General features: G+C 35.4%; 1 protein-coding gene across 1 annotated transcript in view; it reads left to right on the forward strand.

Annotated features, from left to right (window-relative positions):
- The window catches only part of CCDC171 (coiled-coil domain containing 171), a 237488-nt gene that overhangs the window by 109724 nt on the left and 101225 nt on the right, over window positions 1-26539 (forward strand). The window contains exons 20-22 of the mRNA XM_081151147.1: window positions 11171-11400; window positions 11853-12035; window positions 16486-16671. Of these exons, the coding sequence (XP_081007273.1) occupies window positions 11171-11400; window positions 11853-12035; window positions 16486-16671 (599 nt within the window). The remainder of the gene's footprint in view (window positions 1-11170; window positions 11401-11852; window positions 12036-16485; window positions 16672-26539) is intronic.

Genomic DNA, 26539 nt, shown 5'->3' on the forward strand with positions numbered 1-26539 from the left:
ACATGGCAAGTTATTTAATTCTCTGTGCTTCAGCTTCTTTATTAAATGGGAGTAGTAATATTACGTATCTTATAGAGTTACTCAGAGAATTAAATTACTTAATTTGTAAAGTGCTTAAAGTAGTTTTTGTTTACTAGTTTGCTTACTTTTGTAGTTTAAATACTGATTATTATTAATATTTATTGCATTAACTGAATAATAAAGAGCATTCATAAAAATTTGGAGTAGATCAAATGAAAATACATTAGTTTATCTTAAAATTTCAAGACAATTTATGTATCTAACTTTTTAAAACATGGTTTTATTATAAATTAGTACATAAAGATGGAGAAGTTCCTTGCTCTGAATATAGTGAAGTTGTTATGTTTGGGGGCATCACAGGTTTGCTTCCTTTGTAACTATTAGAAGACCCCACTTAAGCAGCGTAATCATATAGAGTTTTTTCCTCCCAAGTAACAGAGTTTGGAGGTAGGTAGAAATCCAGACTGTCTCTCTGCTCTGCCATCCTTAGCATCTTTATGTTTATGCCTCCTAGTTTTAAGCTGGCTACTCAGCTTTCAGGCATCAGGGTTATGTTTTGGCAGGAAGGAAAAGGGAAGGACATAGTGTGAAGGCTTCATACATTGCTGGTGGCAATGAAAAATGATACAGCTGCTTTGCAAAAGAGTCTGGCAGTTCCTCAGAATGTTAAACAGAGTTATCATATGAGCCAGCAATTCTAGTCCTGGCTATATATATGCAAGAGAAATGGAAACATATATCCATACAAAAACTTGTGTGTGAAATGTTCATTGCAGTATTATGCATAGTAGCCAAAGAGTGGAAATAAACCCAAATGCCCATCAATTAATGAATGGATAAGTATCCAAATGATGAAATATGATGGGGCCATAAACAGGAATGAAGTTCTGATACATGCTACACATGGATGAACCTTGAAAACATTATGCTAAGTGAAAGACGCCAGTCCCAAAAGATCACATATTGTATGGTTCCACTTACAGGCATACCGCACTTTATTACGCTTCACTTTATTGTGCTTTGCATTTATTGCGTTTTTTACAAATTGGATGTTTGTGGCAACCCTGCATCGAGCAAGTCTCCTGGCACAGTTTCCAACAGCACTTGCTCACTTTGTGTCTTTGTGTCATATTTTGGTAATTCTTGCAATATTTCAAACATTTTCATTGTTATGTTTGTTACGGTGATTTGTGATTAGTGATTTTTGATGTTACCATTGTAATTGTTTTGAGCCTCCACAAACTGCACCCATGTAAGATGGTGGACTTAATGGATAAATGTGTGAGTGTTCTGACTGCTCCTCTGACCAGCCGTTCCCCACCTCTCTCCTTCTCAAGCCTCCTTTCTCCACAAGCCTCCCTGTTCCTTGAGACACAATAATATTGAAATTTGGCCGGCTAATAATGCTACAATAGCCTCTAAGTGTTCAAGTGAGAGGAAGAGTTACATATCTCTCACTTCAAATCAAAAGCTGGAAATGATTAAGCTTAGTGAGGAAGGCATGATAAAAGCCCAGAGAGGCTGAAAGCTAGGCCTCTTGCATCAAACAGCCAAGTTGTGAATGCAAAGGGAAAGCTCCTGAAGGAACTGAAAAGTGCTACTTCAGTGACCACATCAATGATAAAAAAGCAAAACCAGCCTTATTGAAGATATGGAGAAAGTTTTAGTAGTCTGGATAGAAGATCAAACTAACTGCAACTATCCCTTAAGCCAAAGCCTAATCCAGAGCAAGGCCCTAATTCTCTTCAATTCTCTGAAGGCTGAGAGAGGTGAGGAAGCTGCGGAAGAAAAGTTTGAAGCCAGCAGAGGTTGGTTCAAGAGGTATAAGGCAAGAAGGTGTCTTCATGACATCAAAGTGCCGGTGAAGCAGCAGGTGCTGATGGAGAAGCTGCAGCAAGCTACCCCGAAGGTCCAGCTAAGATAACTAATGAAGGTGGCTGCACTCAACAACAGATTTTCAGTGTGGACGAATCTGCCTTATATTGCAAGAAGATGCCATGTAGGACTCTCATAGCTAGAGAGGAGAAGTCAGTGCCTGTCTACAGCGCTTCAAAGGGCTGGCTGACTCTCTCGTTAGGGGCTGATGTAGCTGGTGACTTTAAGTTAAAGCAGTGCTCCTTGACCACCCGAAAATGCTAGGGCCCTTAAGAATTATGCTAAATCTACTCTGCCTGTGCTCTGTAAATGGAACAACAAAGCTTGGAGGGCAGCACATCTGTTTACAACATGGTTTATTGAATATTTTAAGTCCACTGTTGAGACTTACAGCTCAGAAAAAAAGATTCCTTTCAAAATATTACTGCTCACTGACAATGCAGCTGGTCACCCAGGAGCTCTGATGGGGATGTACAATGAGATGAATGTTTTCACACCTGCTGCAGTATCTATTCTGCAGCCCCTGGTTCAAGTAGTAATTTCAACTTTAAAATCTTATTATTCAAGAAATATATTTTGTAAGGCTATAGATGCCGTAGTTAGTGATTCCTCTGATGGGTCAGGGCAAAGTAAGTCGAAAACCTTCTGGAAAGGATTCGCCATTCTAGATGCCATTAAGAACACTTGTGATTCACGGGAAGAGGTCAAATATCAGCATCAACAAGAGTTTGGAAGAAGTTAATTCCAACCTTATGGATGACTTTGAGGGTTTCAAGATGTTAGTGGAGGAAGTGACTGTGGATGTGACAGAAACAGCAAGAGAAGTTGAATTAGAAGTGGAGCCTGACGATGTGACTGAATTGCTGCAGTGTCATGATCAAACTCACAGATGAGAGTTACTTCTCATGGATGAGTAAAGAAAGTGGCTTTGTAAGATGGAATCTAATCCTGATGAAGATGCCATGAAGACTGTTGAAATGACAACCAAGGACTTAGAATATTACATAAACTTAGCTGATAAAGCACAAGCAGGGTTTAAGAGGATTGACTCCAATTTTGAAAGGTCTACTGTGGGTAAAATGCTATCAAACAGTATCACATGCTACAGAGAAATTGTTTGTGAAAGGATGAGTCAGTCTATGTGGCCCACTTCATTGTTGTCGTTATTTTAAAAAATTGCCAGAGCTACCTGAACCTTCAGCAACCACCAATCTGATAAGTCAGCAGCCATGAACACTGAGGCAGGACCCTCCACCAACAAAAAGATTAGGACCCGCTGAAGGCTCAGAGGAAAGTTAGCATTTTTAGCAATAAGGTATTTTAAAACTAAAGTGTGTTAATTGTTTTTCAGGACGTAATTCTATATATAGCACACTTGATAGACTATAGTATAGTGTAAACATAACTTTTATATGCACTAGAATACCAAAAAATTTGTGTGACTCACTTTATTGTGCTTTTCATTTTATGGTGGTGGTCTGGAACTTAATCTACAATATCTCCAAGGTATACTGTATTTGAAATGCTCAGATTAGACAAACATAGAGACAGAAGTTAGATTAGTGGTTGCTTAAGGCTGGGAAGGTTGTTGGGGGTTATGAGAAATGACTGCTAATGGATATGGTGTTTCTTTTAGGGATGACTAAAATGTTATAAAATTATTTGTGATGATGATTACACAATTCCGTGAATGTATTAAAAGCCATTCATTTGTACAGTTTAAATGGGTGAATTGTATTGTGTGTGAATTATATCTCAAGAAAGCTGTTAAGCCTTGGCCTGTGTGACTCAGTTGGTTAAGGGTCATCTGTGCACTGAAAGGTCACCATTTCGGTTCCTAGTTAGGACACAAGCCCAAGTTTCGTGTTTGATCCCTGGTGGGGGTGCAGGATGAGTGTGGGAGGCAACTGATTGATGTTTCTCTTTCACATTGCTGTTTCTCTCTCTCCCTCTCCCTTCCCCTCTCTTTAAAAAAAAAAATCAATTAAAATATTTAAAAAAGAAAGCTGTTACAAATGTGAAATCATGGCTGCTGAATATATCGCTTTATATCAGGAAGGCAAAGGCTTTCCCAAAAGCTCCCCCTTACCCCCCAGCAGGTTTCTTCAGTTGTTTCACTGGCCTGAACTGGATCACATGGTTATTGCTAGAAGGAGGTGGCAAAAGAGCAGGGAGAGTCTGTGGATGGATTGGATCGGCTAGTCAACAATGTGCAATAGAGAGGATTCACATTTTAAAAACAAATTACCTCTACGTCTACTGCCTCAGTTATAAAAGAAAACGGGTCAATTCAGAAAGCTTGAAAAAAATAAATCAAAGAATGACAATAATAAAAACAAATATAGTTTCCCGTCATATAGGAATAGTTACTGTTAACGTTTGTGTATGTTCTTCCAATCTATTTTTTTAAAAAATATATCTTTATTGATTTCAGAGAGAGGAAAGGAGAGGGAGAGACAGAGATAGAAACATCAATGATGAGAGAGTCATTGATCGAGCCCGCAACCCGGGCGTATGCCCTGATTGGGAATCGAACCCTGATCGTCTGGATCCCAGGTCGATGCTCAACCGCTGAGCCACGCCCGGCCGGGCCTTCCAATCTATTTTCTCTCTCCCCACCCTGCCTCCCTCTCTCCCGTCCATCCTGCCACCTACTCGTCCATCCACTAACAGAGCAGGGAATGTTATAAATGATACCATAGACTACATACTGCTTTATATTTTCATTCAAAAATTATTTTGAGAGAACCTTAAAGTTATAGAAAAGTTGCAATTACACTGCAGAGAACTTTTTTTTTCCTGAATGATTTGAAAGCAAGTTGCTGACATGATGCCCCATTACTTCCTCATATTTTAGTGTGCATTTCACAGACATTCTTGACCGTAACCAGAGTGCAGCGGTCAACACCAGGAAACCAGTGCTGGTGCATCACTACCGTTCACACTCCATTCTGTTCTCCCTGCTTGTCCCAAGTGTGTCTTTGCAAAAGCATCTGGTTTAGAATTGTGTTGCATTTAGTCATGTTTCCTTAACCTTCCTCTGCATAGAAGAGTTCCTTGCTTTTTCCTTGACCATCAAGACCTTGAAGATTATAGGTAGAATTACTTGTAGAATATCCCTCAGTTTTGATTTGTTTGATGTTTCCTCATGATGAGGTTCAGCTTATGCATTTTTGGCATAAATATCACAAAAATGATGCTATACTCTGCTTATGATATACTTATTTTAAAAAAGTCATATTTTTAGAGGATTTCCCCCCTGTCCATTTCTATTAATATTCTTCTAGAGAATGATTTTTTAATATCTGGGCAGTATTTATTAGTTGCTCATTCCATCATTTATTTGACCAGTTCACAATAGAGTGTTTTCATCATACAGCGGGTATCAGGAATATCAGTTCGGCCTGGATTTGTAATCGATTCATGTCTCTCGAATCATCTAATGCTATGAGCAGCATCTTAATTCTTTCAGAGAAGTGGGAAATTGAAATGGCAAAATCTTGGGAAAGTCTTTTTAGGAAATACTCTGAAAATTCTGAAATGAAAGGAGATATTTCTTAGAGCTGTTTTTTCTTTCTGTCTTTTTCTTTTTTGAAGGACTTGCTGGAAATTTAAACAATTTTACATGTCAAAACTACATATTGCTGGCATCGTTGGCACTTTTTTCTTTTTAGCCCCAGGAAAACTAGTACATGCATGCCAATACCAAGTAGTTGTTTTTAATATATTAAATAGCAACTGTATTGCTTCTTGTATTTTCTTTGTTCTAAGGTGAGAAAAGTCAGTAAATTCTTCTTTTAAAAAATTAGGTCTTTACATTTTTAGAGTTCTGAATTATACATATACTATTAACTATATAGGAGGGAAATCTTAAAATTATCTAGCAGAGAAAATTAAACATGTTGGATATGAACTAGAGTGTGAATTAAGTATTTTGACCCTAGATTTGAATCTGGGTTACATTGCTTACTATGTGTGTGACATTAGGAAAGTTGCTTAATCCCTTTCAGCTTCAATATCTCCATATATAAAAGTTGGCTAAGAGAAGTTCCCACCTCATAGGGTTATTAGGAGTAAATGTAACCTGCTTGGCCAAGTCTGTTTTATATGTAATTAATAACTGTTGTTTTATCTCTTTTTGTGTGTGTGTACTGATGTTTCACACTTTGAAGTAATACTAGTATATTACTTTAAATCTTTCCATGAAAGTAGAAGTTCAATATGGTAGCTAAGTTCACTGCTCAGAAAGTGCTAAAGGTGATTGCCCCTGCTACCTTCTTAAACTTTAGCGATGTATTTATAGACAGTGGGCAAAGACCCCAGTATCCACGTTGCCTCTGTAAATACTGGACAGGTGGCAACCTTCTTTGCTTTCATTAAAGTGTTTGCCCACTTGAGATAAATTACCTTTCCCAGGTATCCAAATGGTATGCCTGCAAGAGATCATTTACCTCAAACAGGGGAGAATGTTACTTCCACTGAAGGGCTAGGATATCAATCATCATGGGACTGGACCAAAGTACCCATTTGATATCTGAATATTTTCAAATGAGTGGTCCAGACTGAATTTCTCAGGATAGAAACAAACATGCCAATTTACTTTGAAACATCTCTGAACAAGTACAGAAGCATACAGATATGAGTAGAATGTTCATGCATTTTGTTACACATTTAAGTTATAATAAGATCTTAATTATCTAGAAGATAGGTGACCCAAATATACATACCCCTGCTATTACTACTCAGACCTTTGTATACTTTGAGCCAACTTTCTAGAGGTCGTAGCAGCAATTTCAGACACAACTCAGAAATCTAGGTTGTATTCAGCATAACATTGAGGTTTCACACTTAGGAAGTTCAAAGTAGTAAGTAAAGATATTTGTATTCATAAGTAGTTATTGGTATATATTTATAAGCTTTAAGGTTTTATTGAATCCTAACAAATAATAAAAAGAGCTTTGCTATTCCAAATGTGGTCTGTGGAGCTGCAGCATCAGCATTAACTGAGAATGTGTCAGAAATGCATAATCTCAGACTCCATTCCAGAGCTAATTAATCAGCATCTGCATTTTAACAAGGCCTTTAGATGATTTATATGCACAGTAAAGTTTGGGAAGTAACTTAGAGGATTTTGTTATTTACATAACTTCACTCGTAGCTGAAATTGAAAGACTACACACTGACCATGTATCACTACTGGAACTTAAGGTACTAGTGTCTATTTTGGGGAGCTACATTAATGTATTGAATTCTCTTTTATGATTTTCTTTTTATTACTACTTTTGCATTTTTTCCATATTTTTCACATATTTTATTATGAGAATTTCCAAGCATATAGAAAAGCTGAAAAAATTTTTACAGTGAACAGTATTTTGGTTTTTAAATTAAAATTATTTGTGTGTATCATAACTTTTAAGAATGATTTTTGAATGGAGAATTTATCCTTGAAAGTGTTCATGACTATGTAAAATTCTTGTGTCATAGCATAACTTCAAATTTGAACCACAGGTTCAAAATCCTTTTTCTTTCTGATATTAATTGTATTGCATATGTTGACCTAAGCCAAAGATGAACTCGCTGACTTATGACAAAAGACTTACCACAGTAGGCTTCGAAGTTAAAAGCCTTGGAGAGCTCTGGTATTTTAGAGAAGCCTAACTCTACCTTATAAAGTGAACCATAGAAGCTTTAATTACATTTGCAGCAGTATGTATTTGTGAATCAGGATTTTCATTGCTTTTGAACATAACAAAATAAAAAACAATTTGATGTCCAACATGACATATACGATGCCTTCTTGACGATCCCTTCATAGTTCAATGTTCTTTGTTTGGCTAAGCAACAACTTTCACTGGGCTATATCTTTTTTCTTTAACATATCTTTTTTGATTTCAGAGAGAGGAAGGGAGAGGGGAGAGAGAAAGAGAAACATCAACGATGAGAGAGTCATTGATCGGCTGCCTCCTGCCCGCCCCCAACTGGGATCGGGCCCGCAACCCAGGCATGTGCCCTGACCGGGAATCGAACCTCAATCTCCTGGATCCGATGTCGATGCCCAGCTGCTGAGCCATGCCTGGCTGGGCTGTGCTATGTCTTTTAAAAAATTAAGTTTAATTAGCCTATACTGTAAATGTATTGTCTTACATTTACTACATTAATAAACTTAAAACGTTTGGGAACTGCATTTCAATTAAATTTGCTTCCTTTGTAATCCTGCATATTTTGATTTATGCATTTAAAAGTATTATTCTGAGAAGCGAATCCATAAGTTTTACCAGACTACCAAAGGAATCCACAGTACAAAAATGACCAAGAACCCCTGCTTTAGATAATCATTCCTCCAAATATCATTTATCTGAGTCAAAATATGTTTTTGGGTAAGTTCTATCATTGGGCACTTATATCTATAGTATTATTTATAAATAATACTGATAGGAACAAGAGCTATTAATTCTTTTTTTAAAAAAAATATATCCTTATTGATTTCAGTGAGAGGAAGGGAGAGGGGGAGAGAATCATTGATCGGCTGCCTCCTGCACGCCCCCGACTGGGGGTAGAGCCCGCAACCCAGGCATGTGCCCTGACCGGGAATCGAACCTCGATCGCCTGGATCCGAGGTCGATGATCAACCGCAGAACCACGCCCGCCGGGCAAGAGCTATTGATTCTTAATCAGTATTTTAGGTCCCCTATCCCCATTGCCTAACACAATGCCTTTGTACAGATGAGATACTCTGTAGCATATATTATTCATGCTGTGTATATTTTTAGGGCTAAATAAAGATCAAGATGGCAATAGCTGCTGCAAATAAAAGTAGTGAAAATAACTTTTCAGCCTCCGTCTCTGCTACCCTGAGATCTGTAGCCCACAGGTTTAGATCTACTGGTTGAAACAATTCTTTATGAATTTGTTTTGAAGTTTTAAGCTTAGATGTACGGTATTGCCCCTTGTATTGGAAAAAGTAATGGCAGAACATAGGGTTCTTCTCTTTCTTGAAAGACACATGCTATTAAATAGGGGAAAGTGATTGAAAAATATATTTAACACTTAAACAAGACTATTTAAGTGTAACAAGTCCAATATTTAAATAGTCTAGATAAGTTTAGAAACGAAAAACTTTAGTGACTTTTTTCTCTTATTTCTGTATCATTATACAAATATTTCTATAACTTTGTCACTAGAGGATTTATTTATTTAATATTAAACTAATTGTACTGAATACTGTATAATGTGAAGTATATTGTGAAAACACTTGTTATTCGTCAAAGCATAAATTATTTAGCGCTCTTTCTGTAATTCATGGAGAGTCAGCCGTCAGGAACTTGGAGTAATTGCCTCTTTCCCACTTCTCCAAAATTCAGAGGAATACCTTATAGAACTATATTGTCGCAAAATTTCACTTTTCATAGTGGTTGGTGTCTATACAAACACATTTCTGTGATTGTAAAAAAGACCTCATTAAAATATAATTGTTAATTTTTGCATTTATGGGCTCTTTGTGAAAATTTAATTACTTTTATATTCCTGACAATTTCCTAAAACAATAAGCTTTTATCTTGTTTACTTAGGAAGAATAACTTTTGACACACCATAAAAAGTTAATATTAATTAATTAATTTCTCTTGGTATTATTGAATGGATTCTTGTATCCAGCATTGTAGCTGCTGTGGAAGTAAAAAAGAAATATAATTAATCCAACAAACATATAAAAACATGCTAGGGTGACACAGTAAAGATAAAAAGAGTTTACTAAGATGAAAAAAGACGCAGTTAAGGAGTTGCGAGCGAGCTGGAGAAACAAGAAATACATATTTAGGCATTGGAATGATGTGTCATGCTGAATGTTATAGGTAAAATAAATTTCACTGTTTGTTCACTTATTCAGCAGTGACCTATTAAATGTGTCCTGTAGTTTAGTAATTATTTTAGCTCAGTGTTCTGCATTATATGTTGGTTGGCATATAAAGCTACTAAACTCTTTTTTATTCATGATTTATTTAAGGAATCTGTTAACAAAGAAACTGTGTTTTAATTATACCTCATCTGTCTTCTGTCCGTGGGATTCTCAGAGAGTATGTTTATGAGAGCTATATAGAATTAAACATTTTACCCTATGTTCTTAGAAGTCAATGCATCAGTAATTGATAGAAATAAATTCTACATGGAAGATGTTATGCTTTTATCCAATTAATAATTTCTATTTTATGAATAACTTCTAAGCAGTATGGTTTTTCAATTCTGACTGCTGCATAAATTAAAATACTTTTCTTTTATACATCAAGGAATAAAAGAAATAAAACAAGGCTCAAAATTTTGAACATAGGGCTTCAGTGAAAGGTTGCTTATGATGGAAGATAACTGACTGATCATCTTCTCAGTATTGCACTTTAGTGATGAACATACATATTCTTAGAATTATAAAACATTTTTATTGGATAAAACAGGCCAAATATACTTTTTTGTGCTTTTGATGTAAACACAAGATTTCATTTACGTGCAAAATCAGAAGCTCTTGAAATACAGAATGGGATGCTACTGAATTTTTAAATGATTTCTCTATGCTTGTCATTCCACACGTATCGTATCAAAAGACAAGTAATGACAGATTAGGACCTGCCTAGCAGAGGGAAAACTAAATTACATGACTTTTATTAAGGCATAAATAAACCTATTAAGCATTATCTGGAATACTAATTAGTAGAAAGAGCACTGACAATTTTATTTATCAACATTAAACACAATTATGAATCTCAGACCTGATGAATCTGGCGGTAAACAGGCCATGCTGGATGTGCCGGGACCTTAAGCCCATTATGTGAGAGGGATGATTACCGAAATCCTGCGGGGAAAGAAGTAATTGTAGTTGTAACATTTTAATTGCCTTTGAATAAGGCAAATTATATTTTCTTGTCTGAGAGTATAAATAGTGTGACATTAAGGTAACAAGCTTCAGTAGCTGGAAATAGAAAATGGATTTATATAATATTTTAAAACAAAGAAAAGAGTAATGATAAATTTTTAGAATCGTAGTGGTCAGTGTGAATGACATACTGTAAATACATGCAGATTTTCTTTAGATGTCTTGTTTCATAGGCAAGCTATTTTCTGCATTTCTTTTTTAAAAGTGAAAATTAATGTGGGAGGGGACTTTCTGAATGAATCTCTACAGGTGAATGGAAATTACAAAATTGAGAAAATTGTGTTGTGATTGGAAACATTGTTAAATGAACAACAGACAACTTACGTTTTTCTGTCTTTTTTTTTCCCATTGAAGATCCAAATTCCAGAATTTGTGGACATTTACTTATAGGTGCAGCCAAGAGTTCTTTTGCAAAACTCATGGATAAAATTAGTCTGGCAATGGAGAGTTTACCTTTGCACAGTAGCAGCAGGAGTATTACATATGTAGAAAAAGACTCCCTGGTTCAGAGGTTGGCCCGTGGCCTTCATAAAGTAAACACACTGGCCTTGAAATATGGACTGCGGGGCCATGTGCCCATTTTGGTATGTATGAAATTTTATTAAATAGGGACTTTAGGATTTGTGAATTTAATTCTGAATCACACTTATTTGTAGTTTAGTTGTACACGAATGTATTTGGATTTCCTGTGATCTTTTAATACAATAAAGAAAAGCACCTCCAAATATCAAAATACAAAAGTTCTGGCATGAGTTCTGAACTGACTGTTCTCTGTAAGTGACCTGCAACAGAACTGTATGAGGCACAAATGACTGTCAATTCTATTTTCTAGCCATCTAGATTATTTCTTCAGTTGTTCATTTCATATAAGCCAAATTATTGCTCACATAAAAAATAAAGTTCTCAACTCGAAGTTTCAGTAATAGCTGGTATTGTGCTCTGTATAACCTAAGTTAACATTTAATTTGGTAAAATGGTATTGCTATTGATTTATTAGTAAATCTGTGGTTACTTCTTGTAAAACTGCTCTTAACAGAAAAGTACAGCATCGCTACAGAAGCAAATCATTGGATTTACTCAAAGGCTGCACGCAGCCGAAGTGGAGCGGCGCTCGCTGCGCTTGGAGGTCGCGGAATTCAAACGGAATGTGAACGAAATGAAAAAGGAGCTTGACAAAGCCCAGGGTCTCCAAATGCAATTAAATGAATTTAAGCACTCTGTAAGTATATACGTTTTAAAGAACTATGGCTTTGGTGAACTCTTCTCTGATTACATATGTGTATATATATATGTTTTCTTTAACTTTTTACTGTTTTTGTTTTTTCAAATAATTTAAAGTGCCATTAAGACGATTTCTTTTTCTTCAAAACACTTTCTTTCTAAAATGCCCCAACATGTAGTTGGAAGGAGACTACATCTTAATGAACTTATATGTGTATACGCGTAACCCATGGTCAGACAATAGTGTGGGGAAGGTTTGGGAGGGGGTGGGAGCAGGGTGGAGGGGGTCAATAGGAGGGTAAAAGGGGGACATCTGTAATACTTTCAACAATAAAGATAAATTTAAAAAATTCTCACCATAATAAAAACAATGGTAATTATGTGACATGATAGAGGTGTTAGCTAATGCTACAGTGGTAATCACATTGCAATACATAAATTTATCAAATTAACACATTGTACACCTTAAACTGCACAATGTTGTATGTCAGTTGTATCCTAATTTAAAAAAAGCGTTGTACCAGATGCTTAAAAGAATACTGATTCTGAGCCAGCAGAACTCATAATCCTGTTAAAATTTATACTCTGATTGAAAGTATAGAAAAAGATTGTTAGGATAGCTTAACTGCTATAGCAAATAAGCCCCCAAATGTATAATAAATAAAGTGCCCCCAGTGGAGGAGCCTGATGTTTGGAGTTGGGGGTGGAATTTTTTCTCTTTTCATCTTGTATTGAATATTTTGAGTAAATTAGATTATTTAGTATGAAATCAAGTTGCTTTTCTAAGGAAATGTTCATTTTGTCTAACTTCTATTAAGAGTTTATATGTATTATTTAAAAAAGCAGAAGACAGCTGAGAAAAGAAAGCTATGTGCCAAATAACATTAGATCAAGATTGAAATGGGTAAATATGTGACGCATAACAAAATGCAGATGTCTACATATTCTCTTTGCAGTTGGGTTACTCATTAACATTGATGTTCTCTATGTAACTCTGTAGGAATATAGAGTTAAAATATTACTCTGAAACTTTAAAACTGTATACAATTGATGATGGCTAATATAAATATGAATTAAAAATTTGTTTCATAAACCTAGCAACAAGCTACTTCGTGTACCCCCTTCTTTGGGAAACCTAAATTTTGCAAGTTTAACTTCAGTTTAAATATGGGGGTGACTGGATGAAGAAGGTGAAGGGATTAGCTAAAGAACATATATGCATACCCCATGGACATGGACAATAGTTTGGTGAAGGCCAAGGGAGGGGGAGAGAGGGAGGGTAAAGGTGGGCAAAGGGGGGGGAGGGGGAAACTTGCAATAACTTCAACATTAAAATTTTTTAATTAAAGAGTATCTTAAATGTATCTTTTGGTTAATGTGTAATTTGCAATTTTCACATTTGTAACAGAGAGAGCAGCAGATAGTAGTTCAGTTAATTCTATGACAATGTAAATTGCTCATGTTAAATATTATTTCAAATAGCTATACCTGAAAAGGGTGAAGAGGTCTTATAAATTTGTATAAATTCAGCATTTCAGGTAATCATGAATTACCCTTCTGATTTAGTTTTCTTTTTGACAAATATCTAAAGACAACACAGTTTCATCTCTCATTTTCTTAGTTTTTTGCTCAGAGAAGGAAAATGTATGAGCTGCTTCATTTCTTTTCTGATTATAAAGGTAATACATAATAGTCATAAATAAAAATACAAAAAAGTGTAAAGAAGAAAGTTCAAATCTCTCGAATCTTACTACCCAGGATCAATCACTTTTGAAGTGTGGATGTGCTTCATTCCCCACATTTTTCTCTGTGTATATGTATATGTACATATAGGAATACAGAGTTAGAAGATTACTTTTTTATATATTTTTAAGCACTGTAAACATTTTCCTGTGTCACTTATTAATTTTATTTTAGATAGATTAATATTCTCTCATGGGTGTGTCAAAATTTCACTGTTCTCCCATTCATCTTTCACTGATTTTAGGCAAACTGTGTAGGAGGAAAATATAATAGCTTGTTTAGATTGGTCTAAAATTTCAACGTAAAAGGAAACATTCAGCCTGTGGGAAGCTACCCAGTGCTCTTACTGTTTTTGGAATACCATGTTCATCTACTGACAGTTGTTCATCTTAGACAGCCAGCTGCCTGGGTCTTATCTTAGTTTATTAGCTCCTTACAATTGCTTTCATACTCCCTCCTTTTCTTACTCCACATTGCTATCCTTGTTTGATCCTGTGTACTTGGAGAAGAGTGAATGGAATTGAGGCAGTCTCCGGGAGAGAGAGATAGACGAGAGAGACGCTAAAATTAGCTAAGTGTTTGGTAAAGGAGAAATTCTGAATGGGTGGGAAGAAGTCCTGCAAAATGGCAGGGATCTTGATTTATAGATGGCAAGTAGATTGCAAAGGACAGAATGGTCTTATGGCAAGGAATGACAGTTTGAAACAACATAACAAGTAAAAGGTAGACAAAGTACAAAAATATTTGTTCACAAGTCCCAGAAGAGTGCTATGGTGTTAGGGAGTAAAGGGATAGTAAGAAGCTGAAATGAGTCTGGAGTGCAGAGAGGAAGTTTTCAAAGTTAACGGTTTGTTTGTAATGGTACAATGTGGAGAGTGAGCAGCTGTTAAGAGGGAGTATAAAAATGTGTTCCCTAAAATCTAAACACTGTATAAGTATCAGTAATGAATTAGATATACCTTGACTAGTTGACTTTTAGTAAATGAGGCATCTTTCCTATGTGCCTTTTGATCGGTCGCACTACTTTATATTAACTTAGGTTAGTAATTAGGAATCTGTTTTTATGCTATACTGTTGCCTTTTGAAACTTAGTATATGCACCTTTGAAAAGGCAAATGATAGTAAAAGACAGTTGCTTCTGGGAGGTAGCAGGCTGGGTACCTGGTGCCAAAGTAAAAGTGAGCACTTATATATTATAATATAGAAAGACCCATGTAATAAAATTTATCCTCAGACTTAGTTCCAGCAGGTTTTTCCCTCTTCCTGAACCACATGCTTGCTATTGTTGGCCCAAGAGGAAACTATAACTAAGCACATTTCTATTTTAGTCTCATTTGTCAGAAAACTCAGAGGTAAAGTCCATATTCAACTAATAATTTACATATTTTGGATGCCTAGATCAATAGCATTCTTTTCCTGCTCCCTCCACTAGATTTTTAAAAAATCCTCACTCAAGGATATGTTTTTATTGATTTGAGAGAGAGAGAGAGAGAGAAACATCGATGTGAGAGATAAACATTGATAGGTTGCCTCCTGTGTGCTCCCCAACCGGAGATCAAACCTGCAGCCTCGGTATGTCCCGGACCTGGAACTGAACCTGCAACCTTTTGGTGCACAGGATGATGCTCCAACCAACTGAGTCGCCTGGCCGGCCACCCCCACCCCCCACTAGATTTTTTAAAAATTCAAATCAATTTTCCTTTTGTTTGTGGCTAATTATATTAATCCACTTCAAATTCTTTTCAACAATGGGAAAGTTATCAATCATATATATATGATTAAGTGACCTTCATGGTTTCCTTTAGTCTTCCACATGTATTTCCCAGGTTACCTTTTGTGAAACCTTCCTGTTCCTTGTATTTCAGGATCAAGATGTCTGTTTGTTGTAACTAATTTTCATTTGTTGAAATGTTTTGAAGAAGAGAATACAAGTGGTTCTACCCTGGGTTCCACATCCCTGAAGGGAAGGCCCTAGTCTAAAACTGTCATTAGTTATTCCAGAGCAGAGTGCTCTGTTCTCCAAAGCAGCCATGATATTGTGTATTATGGTTCAGATGATGATATATGAATATTCTTTCATTCAGCAAATATCTATTGAGCACCTACTGAGTGCCAGGCACTCTTCTGTGTGTTCGGTGAGGAAGCTGAGTGAGGCCCCTGCCCAGTGTGGTTGGTGGTAAGGTGTGGACAGGTGATAAAAAAGTGAACAAGTATATGAGAATAATTTCGATAATGATAGTGATTGTGAAGGAGACAGAAGATGGTATGACAGTGTGAGTTGTAGGGAGTCAAGAGGGGATATTTGACCAGGGAAACCTAGAGGGTAACTTTTAGGTAATCATTTGAAAGCATAGAAACTTGTTAAAGGCTTTAATTCCTACAATCATAATCTTTATAAAACATGCTCATGTATCAAGGTTTAAACTGAGCATTGTGCACTTACTTGAAATAAGTTTCCCAAGATTTTATTTAACTAATTAAATATGATAACTTTGGAAGTATGGCTGTTGTGCTTTAAAAACCAGAGTGATTTTTTTGGTTTTTTTTGTTTTTATCTAAATGTATGAAATTAATTGTGTTTTTGTCATGTATCAGACATTTACAAACGTTTGTATTATACTCTTTATGTTAGCAAATACAGTTCTGAAGATGAAATGATACAAAATGCAGTTAGCTGATCATTGGGTTTCCCCCCCTTATTTCAGAAACTGATCACCCACGAGAAGTTTGAAAGTGCGTGTGAAGAACTGAATAGCGCATTACTTCGGGAACAGCAGGCGCAAATGCTGTTGAATGAACAGGCACAACAACTGCAGGAGCTGAACTACAGGCTTGAACTGCATTCCAGTGAGGAAGCTGACAAAAACCAAACTCTCGGAGAAGCTGTTAAGGTAGGAAAACATTCCTCGCATGGTTTGTTTCCTCTAGGTGTGGTCCTTGAGGGAGTCACGTCTGTCTCCTGAGTAGGGAACTGATCCCAAGATAGGAAAATTTTATTCTCTAAGAGCTTATAAAGGATGGAATGAAACATGGTTCTGGGACCTCAATTCCAAGTAGGGTTCACATGTATTGAAAATGTAAAATTAGGCTTTACTTGCTAGTTGAAAACATAGTGGGGATTTTTTCAGTAATAATGTTCTTTGTTTCATTTATCTTTCTTGTTCCTTCCTCTCTAGTTTTTTTTCCTTTTCTTGTTTTGTGCCCTCTGGACCTTGGTACCCCGCATCATATCTGTTGGATTTTGGAAGGTTCTGGGTTTAGGTCTCTCTGATTCTTATATAAAAGCGTGTTTGGGAATGAAGGAGGTTTTCTTAGGAAGAGTTGTTCTCCCTGTCATCTATTTGTGGGACAGGTCTCTAGAAGGGAAAAGAGAAGTTTCAATAAAATAGTTAACATTTAGGAAATTTCATTAATGGATTTAGGACTATGGTGTCTTTTCGAAATGTTGGCCATAAAGTATAATAGGATTCTAGTTTATGATTATAATACTTGTGGAGTTTTCACTACGGAGGTTATATACACTGGAATAGAATAATTAATTCCAGGAAAACCAAAATGATATAACATAGCCTCTATATTGGGTATCATATATAATACAGTCAGTGACTCGGAGTTAGTATATAATTTTATTATACAAATAATATATATTTATTCTAATAGCTAAATACTAATACTACTAATAAAGTAGTCAGAATTTATTGAGAGCTTCCTGTTTGTCAGGAACTGTGCTAAGTATTTCATAAACAGTTATCTCATATAATCCTCACACAGACTCTCTGAGATTATTCTCATTTTGTAGATGAGAAAACTGAGATAAAAAGAGGTTGCATAACTTGCACAACCATTAGTGATAGACTGAGGGAGTCAGACTTTACGTCTGCTCCCTACCTACCACCTGTGTGTATTACTGATTGACAGCGTGCATGGGGCAGGCTCTGTGCTGCACTCTCTACGTGAATTATTTTATATCTTTGTTGAATTACCCTTGGAAATAGGTACTATTATTATTCCCATTGTTTTTTGATAAATTGAGAGATCTCAGTGGAGTTGCTCAGGGTCTTAGTTTTTAGAAAAATTTATTTAAAATTATTAACCTGACTTTTAATTGTATATTTGGATTCATTGCAGTTTCTTTTTTCCCCTTGCTATTAGAAGTAATCCTAAAATGAGCAACCCTGTAGCTAAATCTTTATTTACGTATCTGTGATTATTTCCTCAGGATAATTTCCTAGATGAGAATTACTGAGTCAAAAGTCACATATGTTTTAATGTAAATATTATCAATTGGCCTACAGCAAATTTTTACCAGTTATATTCTCTCCTAAAATGTATGAGATTTCACTTGGCTATTATTATTTAAATTCCCCCCCCCCCAATTTGATCAATATGTCATTGTTACTCTTTGTATTTCTTTGATTACTAGTCAAGTTGAACATTTTTACAAGTAAATTGGCCATTGAACAGCAGTTTTATGCTTCGTGTTCCATTAATAGATAATGTAATTAACCATGCTTTGAATAAGCATATAACTGTCGTACTGGAGTCTTTTCTCTTTGCAATAGCTTGTAGTTTGTATTTAGTTATAGTGTCCTCCAGCAGATAAAAAGCTGTTTGTATTAATTTCTTTAAAATGCCAGTAGCTTAAATATTGTTGTCAGGAGTGGAGAATTGTTTAATTACTATCTCTTAATTAGAACTAGCAGGTGGTAATGTGAAAATGCTCTCTTGTGGGAGGCAGTATGATTCAGTAGGAAAAGCACTGGCCTTGGAACGAGTATTTCTGAAATCAAATCCCAGTTCTGTCACTTGGGCAAATAATTTAACCTTTCTGAGCCTCAGTTTCCTCTTTGCAAAATTAGTGATAATGATGCTTACGTTACAGAATTTTTATGAGAATTAATTAAGGTACTGCTTGAAAAGCAAGTATATGCGTGATAAATTTTCTTTTGTTTTTCAATAATACTTGAACAGATAGTTTTTTAATGTGTCTTGTGCATAACTTCTTTTTTTTGTTTTTTTAAATATATCTTTATTGATTTCAGAGAGAGGAAAGGAGAGGGAGAGAGAGAGCTAGAAACATCAATGATGAGAGAGTCATTGATCGGCTGCAGCCCGCAACCCGGGCATGTCCCTGACCGGAAATCGAACCCTGATCGCTTGGATCCTAGGTCGACTCTTAACCGCTGAGCCACACCCGGCTGGGCGCATAACTTCTTTAAAAAAAAACAAAGCATATTACTTGTTCTTCTTTATAAAGACAAAAATAAGATCATGAATAGAAGATGTGGGAAAGTACAGAAGGAAAAACAAGTTACTTATAACTTATCATTTGAAAACAACACTTAACATTTGGGGTATTGTTTTTAATCATTTGTTCTATATGTAATAATTTTTATAAATCATACTTTGACTTGATGCTTAAAATGGCCTTTCTTTACGATACAGCTAGATTTTGGATAAGATTCTTCTTGTATTAAAAGTACAGGAAATCTCCAAGGATAAAATACAACAAACAACAACACCAACAAACCCCAGTGAGTGGATATCAAAGTTAACACTGTGAACAGATGCTGGGTTTACACTGCCGGCAAATACCAAATCCAGTGCTGGAGCCGGAGACTAAGCTTTGGGCTCCACCAGCTGATGGGGCACTGAACCCAAGACTCCCATATTAAGGAATTGCCTAATAACCTGAATGGGATAATCTAGTGTCTAGACAGAAGCTAATGTAAAATTTTTTTCTGGGAGAAAGCTTGCCTAATTTACTTCCTTCAGGAGTCCCCACAGACTAAGATCAGCCAAATAACTGGCACGTGAATAAACAGGTATATTAATCTTATATTCATCCATATTGCTAAACTCTCATATCAATTTGCACAATACTCTCTCTGTACTTTACAGGGTTTTCTAATTAGACCATAATATTATTTGTTCTATAGTGACAGTTTTGTCTCTTTTCAAACCTTAACCCTTTAATTTTTTCCCTTCCCTACGGAACTGGCTAGGATACAGCGTTGAGTGTAAGTGGAAACAGTAGGCATCCGTATCCTGTTCCTAGTTGTAAAGAAAATCTTTCTAACATTTCTCCATCAAAAAGGAAATTTGCTACAGGTTTTTAGTTGATAGTAAGGGAGTTATCTTCTTATATTATGCATTATTTTAAAAAATGATGAAATCATGAATGAATGTTGGATGTTATCAAATACTTTTTATGCATCTATTGTGATAATTATATAATTTTTTTCTCTTATTATATTAGCATGTTGAATTATATCAGGGACTGGCAACTGTGTCCCACAGCCAGTATTTGTATGGATGGCCTGTGAGCTAAGAATGGTTTTTACATGTTTAAAGGGCCATAAAAAACAAACAAATAAACCAAAGAAGACGATGTGACAGAGACTATATGTGGCACACAAAGTATTTCCTATCTAAAGTATGCTGACTCATGTAGTACATTATTTAGTATTGTAATGTTAAGCCAGCCTTGCATTCCTGAAATAAACCCCTTAGTTGTGATGATTTTTAAAAATACATTGCTGCACTGAGTTTATTAATTTTTCACTTAAGATTTTAAAATCTATGTTCCTAGTCATGATTGTCTTGTAATTTATCTCTCTCATACTGTCCTTGTCAGTTTTTGGTTATCAAAGTTTTGCCAATGTGGAATGACTTCCCTTCTCATGGCGAACACAGAGTGGAAATTAGACAAATGTAACAAAGGCATTGTGGGGTATTTAGCCCAGCTTAAAACAAAGTGAGAAAAATGCTCAGATACTAGCAATAAAGAGGATATTCAAAACCAAAGAATAGCTCACTGTGGTGTACCGACCTAACTGGAGACCAGAGTTGACCATAATTAGGGAAATGTAGGCTCTTCCCCTCTTTTCTGTGGACTAGAAAAGAGCTACCTCTGTGAAGCTGGGAGTCAGGAAGGTCTGCCCTGCTGTGAAATGGGCCTAGAACATCCTGCCTGCTAGCTACAGGGGAATTTGATGTCTATCTGGACATTGGATAGGAAAAAGTCACAAAGAATTTGGAACCCCAGGCCTGTGCCACACATGAAAGTAGTTCATGTTACTTATATGTTCAAGGACTGTTCAGCAGAGAATTATCTTCAAAATGGTCCAACCTTTGTAGAGCCAGTGTGACCTCGCAGAAGGAAATTTGAAAATATTCAGTAGGGATGCTTCATAGAACACACAGAAGACTTTAATGGAAAAGTCAAAATTACAAAACATGTAAAGAAATGACTTGTACATCAGATGAGAAAATTTGTACCTCAGGTGGTAGGAATACTACTTAAAATGTTGAAAGGTAATTTAAAAGATACTTTAAAATAGTGTTTTTAAATGTTCTGAGAAATAAGGTATAAATAGAAATTATAAGACAAAAAATGAAAATATCATCATTGAAATGAAAAACTCAGTGAATGGTTTGAACATTGGGTAGATCTAGATGGAAAGACATTAGTGAACTGGAGGATAGCTGAGGAAATCACTCAGTGCTCTGGAGAGGGACCAAGTGATGGTAACAGGAAGTTAATCGAAAAGAAAAAGAGAATGAGATTTATTTAGTAAAAGAATGAAAGTAGAATAAAGTAGAATGGAAAATGTGTAATAAACTTTCAGAAACAGAATCAGAGCAAGGCAATATTTTGAGCAAGAATGACTAAAATTTTTATAGATTTAAGGAAAAAGTAACTTCTCAGATAAAAGGAACCCATTGTACTGTGAGTAGGGTAAATGAAAACATTGAAACACAGTAATGAGACTATAGCATGACAAAGACAAAGATAAAATCTTAAAGTCTATGGGTTTGGAAGATAAGGCCTTTCTATTGCTGATCCTGAATTAATGGAGCTAGTTTAATAGTTGTAAAATTCCCTACGAACTCTAAGTCAGTGAAGGGAACATACTTTGAAGGCAGGAACTATAGTTAGATATAGGACACCTCTCTATTTTTAGTAGCTATAGACAAATGAATATGGAAAATGTGGTATGGATAAAAGTAGAACAAGCCAAAGATTTCTTTGTTTTTCTTCCCCCCCCTACTCTACCTACTGTTCTTGAGATATTTTATATTATTGATCCAGTCTATAACATCTTTAGTACTACTGGACCTCTGAGGCAGTTTTGTTAGGCAACATTATTTTATATGGTGTATAGTTGTTCAGAAGAAAACAAAAGCTACATATTCAGTGTATTTTTTTTCTTAATTTCAAGTAAGCTTGGACTTAAATTTAGTAACTAAAAAAACTAACCATTTTATCTTGGATCCTGCCTTATGTATTTTTATGGTTAATAAACCTCTGATTCTGTTTGGTGGTAGATACTCCATGTCAATGAGGGAATCGACCTGTAGGTAAAATACTTGTAGGAGCTAATGTATAAATTTGTACCTCAAAATGGGTTGCTGCTATAACCAATACCTGAAGCAGTGGTTTAGATATCGGGCAGTTTGTGGTGAGGAAACATATCAAAGGTGGAAAGATGGAAATTCATGTTAAGCTGTGGCAAAATATTTGATAAAACTGTACTTGTGATAATTTAGGACTACTGATCCTATAGGTCTAGGGGAAGTGGTTGGAAAGAATTGATTATAATATCTGTTGGCTTTGACACTTTGCTTTGAACAAGGTATTACAAGAAAGATGAGCTCAGGAAAGAACTTGTTGGCTTGTGGACATAAATAAAAGGAAAGAGAGAGAGAATCTAGAAATCTGGGGCCAAAAGGAGCCCATTATGTCTCAGTACCATAGCAAAGAATAAATTAGGGATATAGCTCTCTTATTCTAACCAGTTATCTTAGATGTCCTCAAGGTAGCCACCATGAGTATATGGAAACAGGGAAACCAGTATTGAGTATAATCTCCAAGAGAGAATCTTGGTGTATTTATTGGCACACGGCACTGACTGGATGCAAACAGATTAAAGCCTACCAACTTTTTGAGACAGTTGTGCTGCCCAAGAAACCACAAGTCTGGAATCAAGTAGCCATATATTCTTTGAGCCTTAAACAATCCTTAAATGATCTATTTGTCATGTTAATTGATGCACAGGACTCCATACCATAAATGACATCATTTATTTAGTTGTCTGAATGACTTGTCTGAAATGATATTGCTTATATTAAAACAGATTTTTAAAAATTTTGTGCTCTCTCTAGTAAGTTTGACATTAAGAATGACAATCATTTAGGTTTAGAATAAAGCTATAGTTATAGTTGTTTTGTATTTTTCTTGAGAAAAGTTAGGTACCTATTAAATTCTGACAATTTTCAATCACACCTGAAACATACTTGGTATGTTGATTATAGAAAATTTTAAAATATTTTATATTTATAGGATCATTTGATACAGCAAATAATCTTTCTATAAAGTTAAAAAATCACCTACTGATTTATCTTTCTTAAGAAAGAAATTCTGCCCAGCTGGCATGGCGCAGTGGTTGAGCATCAGCCTATGAACCAGGAGGTCACGGTTCGATTCCCAGTCAGGGCACATGCCCGGGTTGCGGGTTTGATCCCCAGTCGGGGGTGTGCAGGCGGCAGCCGATCAGTGACTCTCGCTCATCATTAATGGTTCTCTCTCTCTCCCTCTCCCTTCCTCTCTCTGAAATCAATTAAAAAATATTTAAAAAAATTCTGGTCTAATTAATACATATATTTTTGTTTTGTGGGAATATATTGAATTTAATGAAAAAGACTACCAACATCTTAGTGGTTAGTGAGATTTTTGATATGATAAACGAGAAGAACTTCTGAAACTAGTACAACACCTTAAATTCTCCGAATTGTCATAATTTTCTAATTCTGTCCTTGAAAAATCCTAGACGTTAAACAAGAGAGAATAGCGTATGGAAAAAATAAAGGATTCATTCACAGGAAGTCTTCCAAATGGTTCTTTTGTCTAACTCTGATCCAGCTTTTATTCAGAGGCCCTTTTTCATCGTCATTTTCTGTCACCCGTTTGCTCCTGTCCCATCAGGCACAGCAGCCTCAAAGGGTCTCAGAGTTGTACGCCTCCTCTTAGCACCCTGTATCATTCCTCCCCTTTTGCAGCTGCTTTGGCTTTTGATTGCTTATGTGTCAGTTTTAATAGAAAAAGAACTCTGTGCTTTGTTTTTCACTCTCAAAACTTAATTACACGTAGACTATGAGTGGGAAAGGAGAGGCAAGAAGAAAAAGGAGTATGGCTTTCTAATTTCAAATGGGATGGCTTGCTAAGATTTCTTGGAGTCATAGTAATTGTGGCAAAGGGTCACATTTTATGAATATTTGCCTTCTTTTTATTTAAATATTGTCCTAACCTTTATATTATTAAAATTATTTGCCATACTCTGAGGGTATAGAATGTGAATATGAATGTTGCAATGAAGTCATTTAATAATTTTGAATGTATAGCCATATTTTCTCTAGTAAACTTTGAAACAAGAGCCCCAAAATGCATTTACTTTAAAAAATTTAAACATTTTTTAGTTGATAAACCCTGATTATAATAATAATTAAAATCTATCACATAACCCGTTTTCATAAAGTAGGATTATTAACGTCATTACTTAATTTAAGTCTTATCACTTTTTACTTTAATCACATATATTTTTATCTTCCTAATGACTTATCCCACTGAGACCTTTGAAGTAGTCAATTAGATTTCAAGGTCAGAGAAAAAAGAAGAAAACAACAGCTCTCACACCATTTAAAAATAATAATAATTTAACAGAGACGATTCAAGCTAGAAGCTAAAGGACTCATAAAGTTATTTCGATTTTTGTTAGATTGAACAACATAAAAATACATAATAAAAATACCTTTTCATTTAAAATTTATTATGACAGAATTTTCTTTTTTTTTGAAAGTGTATGTTTTCATATATAATTTTAAAATATATTTGTTTATGTTTAAATTTTTCCTCAGTAAGTAGTAATTTGAGATTAGAGTTATGTTTCTTAATTGAGTACTAGCTTTGAGTTAGATCTTATTTATTTATTTATTTATAAATATGTTTTTATTGATGTTTTAGAGAGAGAGGAAGGGAAAGAGAGAGAGAGAAGCATCGATCGGCTGCCTCCTGCATGCAACCCAGGCCTGTGCCCTGACTGGGAATCGAATCAGTGACCTCTTGGTGCGTGAGATGATCTCAACCAACTGAGCCACACTGGCCAGGGCAGGTTAGATCATATTTTAAATACTGCTTAAAATATTTTGAGGCATACAGTTCAGCTTTGCATAAATTTTTAAATAAACATTACTTTAAATTTTTAAAATTTAAACATGCTCACAATAAGGAAAACCAAAAACGTGGAAAAAAACACACAGAAAAAAACCAAAAAAGTGTATGTAATCCCATTATCACCCATATATAAACATTATTAAGATTTTGGCAAATAAACCTGGAAGTATGCTATATATAGCATACTGTTTTTTGTGTAGAGCGGCACTATTTACATTTATAACATTCTAGCATCTATTAGCATGTATACACAAGTTGAAACAGAGAGAGACCTGTCAGGCTAACAGTATAATCTAGACCAGGGACGGTGGCTTAGTACAGGGCGGTAGGAGTAAAGAACGTTGGGATTCTGGATATATTTGCTTTGTGAAGGTAAAACTAAAGGACTTTCTAATGGATTAGATGTGAAATGTGAAAGAGATGAATCAAGGATGATCCTCAGCAACTGGGAGAATGGGGTTGACATTTATTAAGAATATTTTAAAACCTTATCTTAATGAGCCATGCAATATTCCATCTTATGAATGTGCTGAAATATATTTAACTATTTTCCTGTTGTAGGGATTCAAATTGTGTTTTTATTTATTTTAATTTATCTTTATTGTTCAAAGTATTCCAGATGTCCCCCTTTTCCCCCCTTTTACTCCCCTGCACCCCACATCTGCCCCTGCCCCCTCCCAGGCCTTCCCCACACTATTGTCTGTGTCCATAGGTCGTGCATATATGCATATGAGATCTTTGATTTATTTTTTACTATTAAAATTAAAATGAGGCATCTTTTTTTAAGTCTGACTACATAGCTGCTTATATTCTCAGGGTAGAGCTCAAGAAACAGATTTATTGCTTCAAAAATATAGATTAAAGTGGTGTGTGTGTTTGTGTGTTTTAAGGCTACAAATATTTATTTAGGTTGGTGTTTACATCTGAAAGGGTGTATAAGAGCACCTGCTTGGCCCCATTCTCATCAGCATCCCATATCATTAGGCATTATCATTAAGGTATCAATAACAGCAAATCAAAACCAAGAACGTTTGCCAGTGTGACAGATAAGGAAAGGTATGCTGTTTTGTTTTGCACTGAGCATAAAAAGGAACAAGGAAGTCCGCCCACACAGGTGTTTTTTGTTCAAATAATTTTATGTAAAGTTAATGTGCTATTTGTAGTGTAGTTTTAGAAAGGAGGGAGAACTAACATTTCTGAGCATACCCTTTGGTTAGACCCATTGTAAGGAATTTCATATTATTTTATTTAACAGTTTCAACATTTTAAGAAATAAGTATTATTGCTTACATAGTGTAGATTAAAAATAATTGCAGAGAACTTGACAATATACATGATCAAGTTGCCTTATATAAAAGCCAAACACATTCATTAATATCACTTAAAAAGCTTTTCTTTGGGTTCTTAATAGTTTTAAAGAGTGTTATTGTTGAAAATTGCAATATTAATAAAGGGTGTCCCCCCAAAATGTATTCACACTTTGAATAATTATAAAGGCAGTGTTTGTATTTCTACTGCATTTTCAA

The sequence above is a fragment of the Miniopterus schreibersii genome (assembly GCF_964146895.1).
Source record: "Miniopterus schreibersii genome assembly, chromosome: 11".
In the NCBI taxonomy this organism is placed as follows: domain Eukaryota; kingdom Metazoa; phylum Chordata; class Mammalia; order Chiroptera; family Miniopteridae; genus Miniopterus; species Miniopterus schreibersii.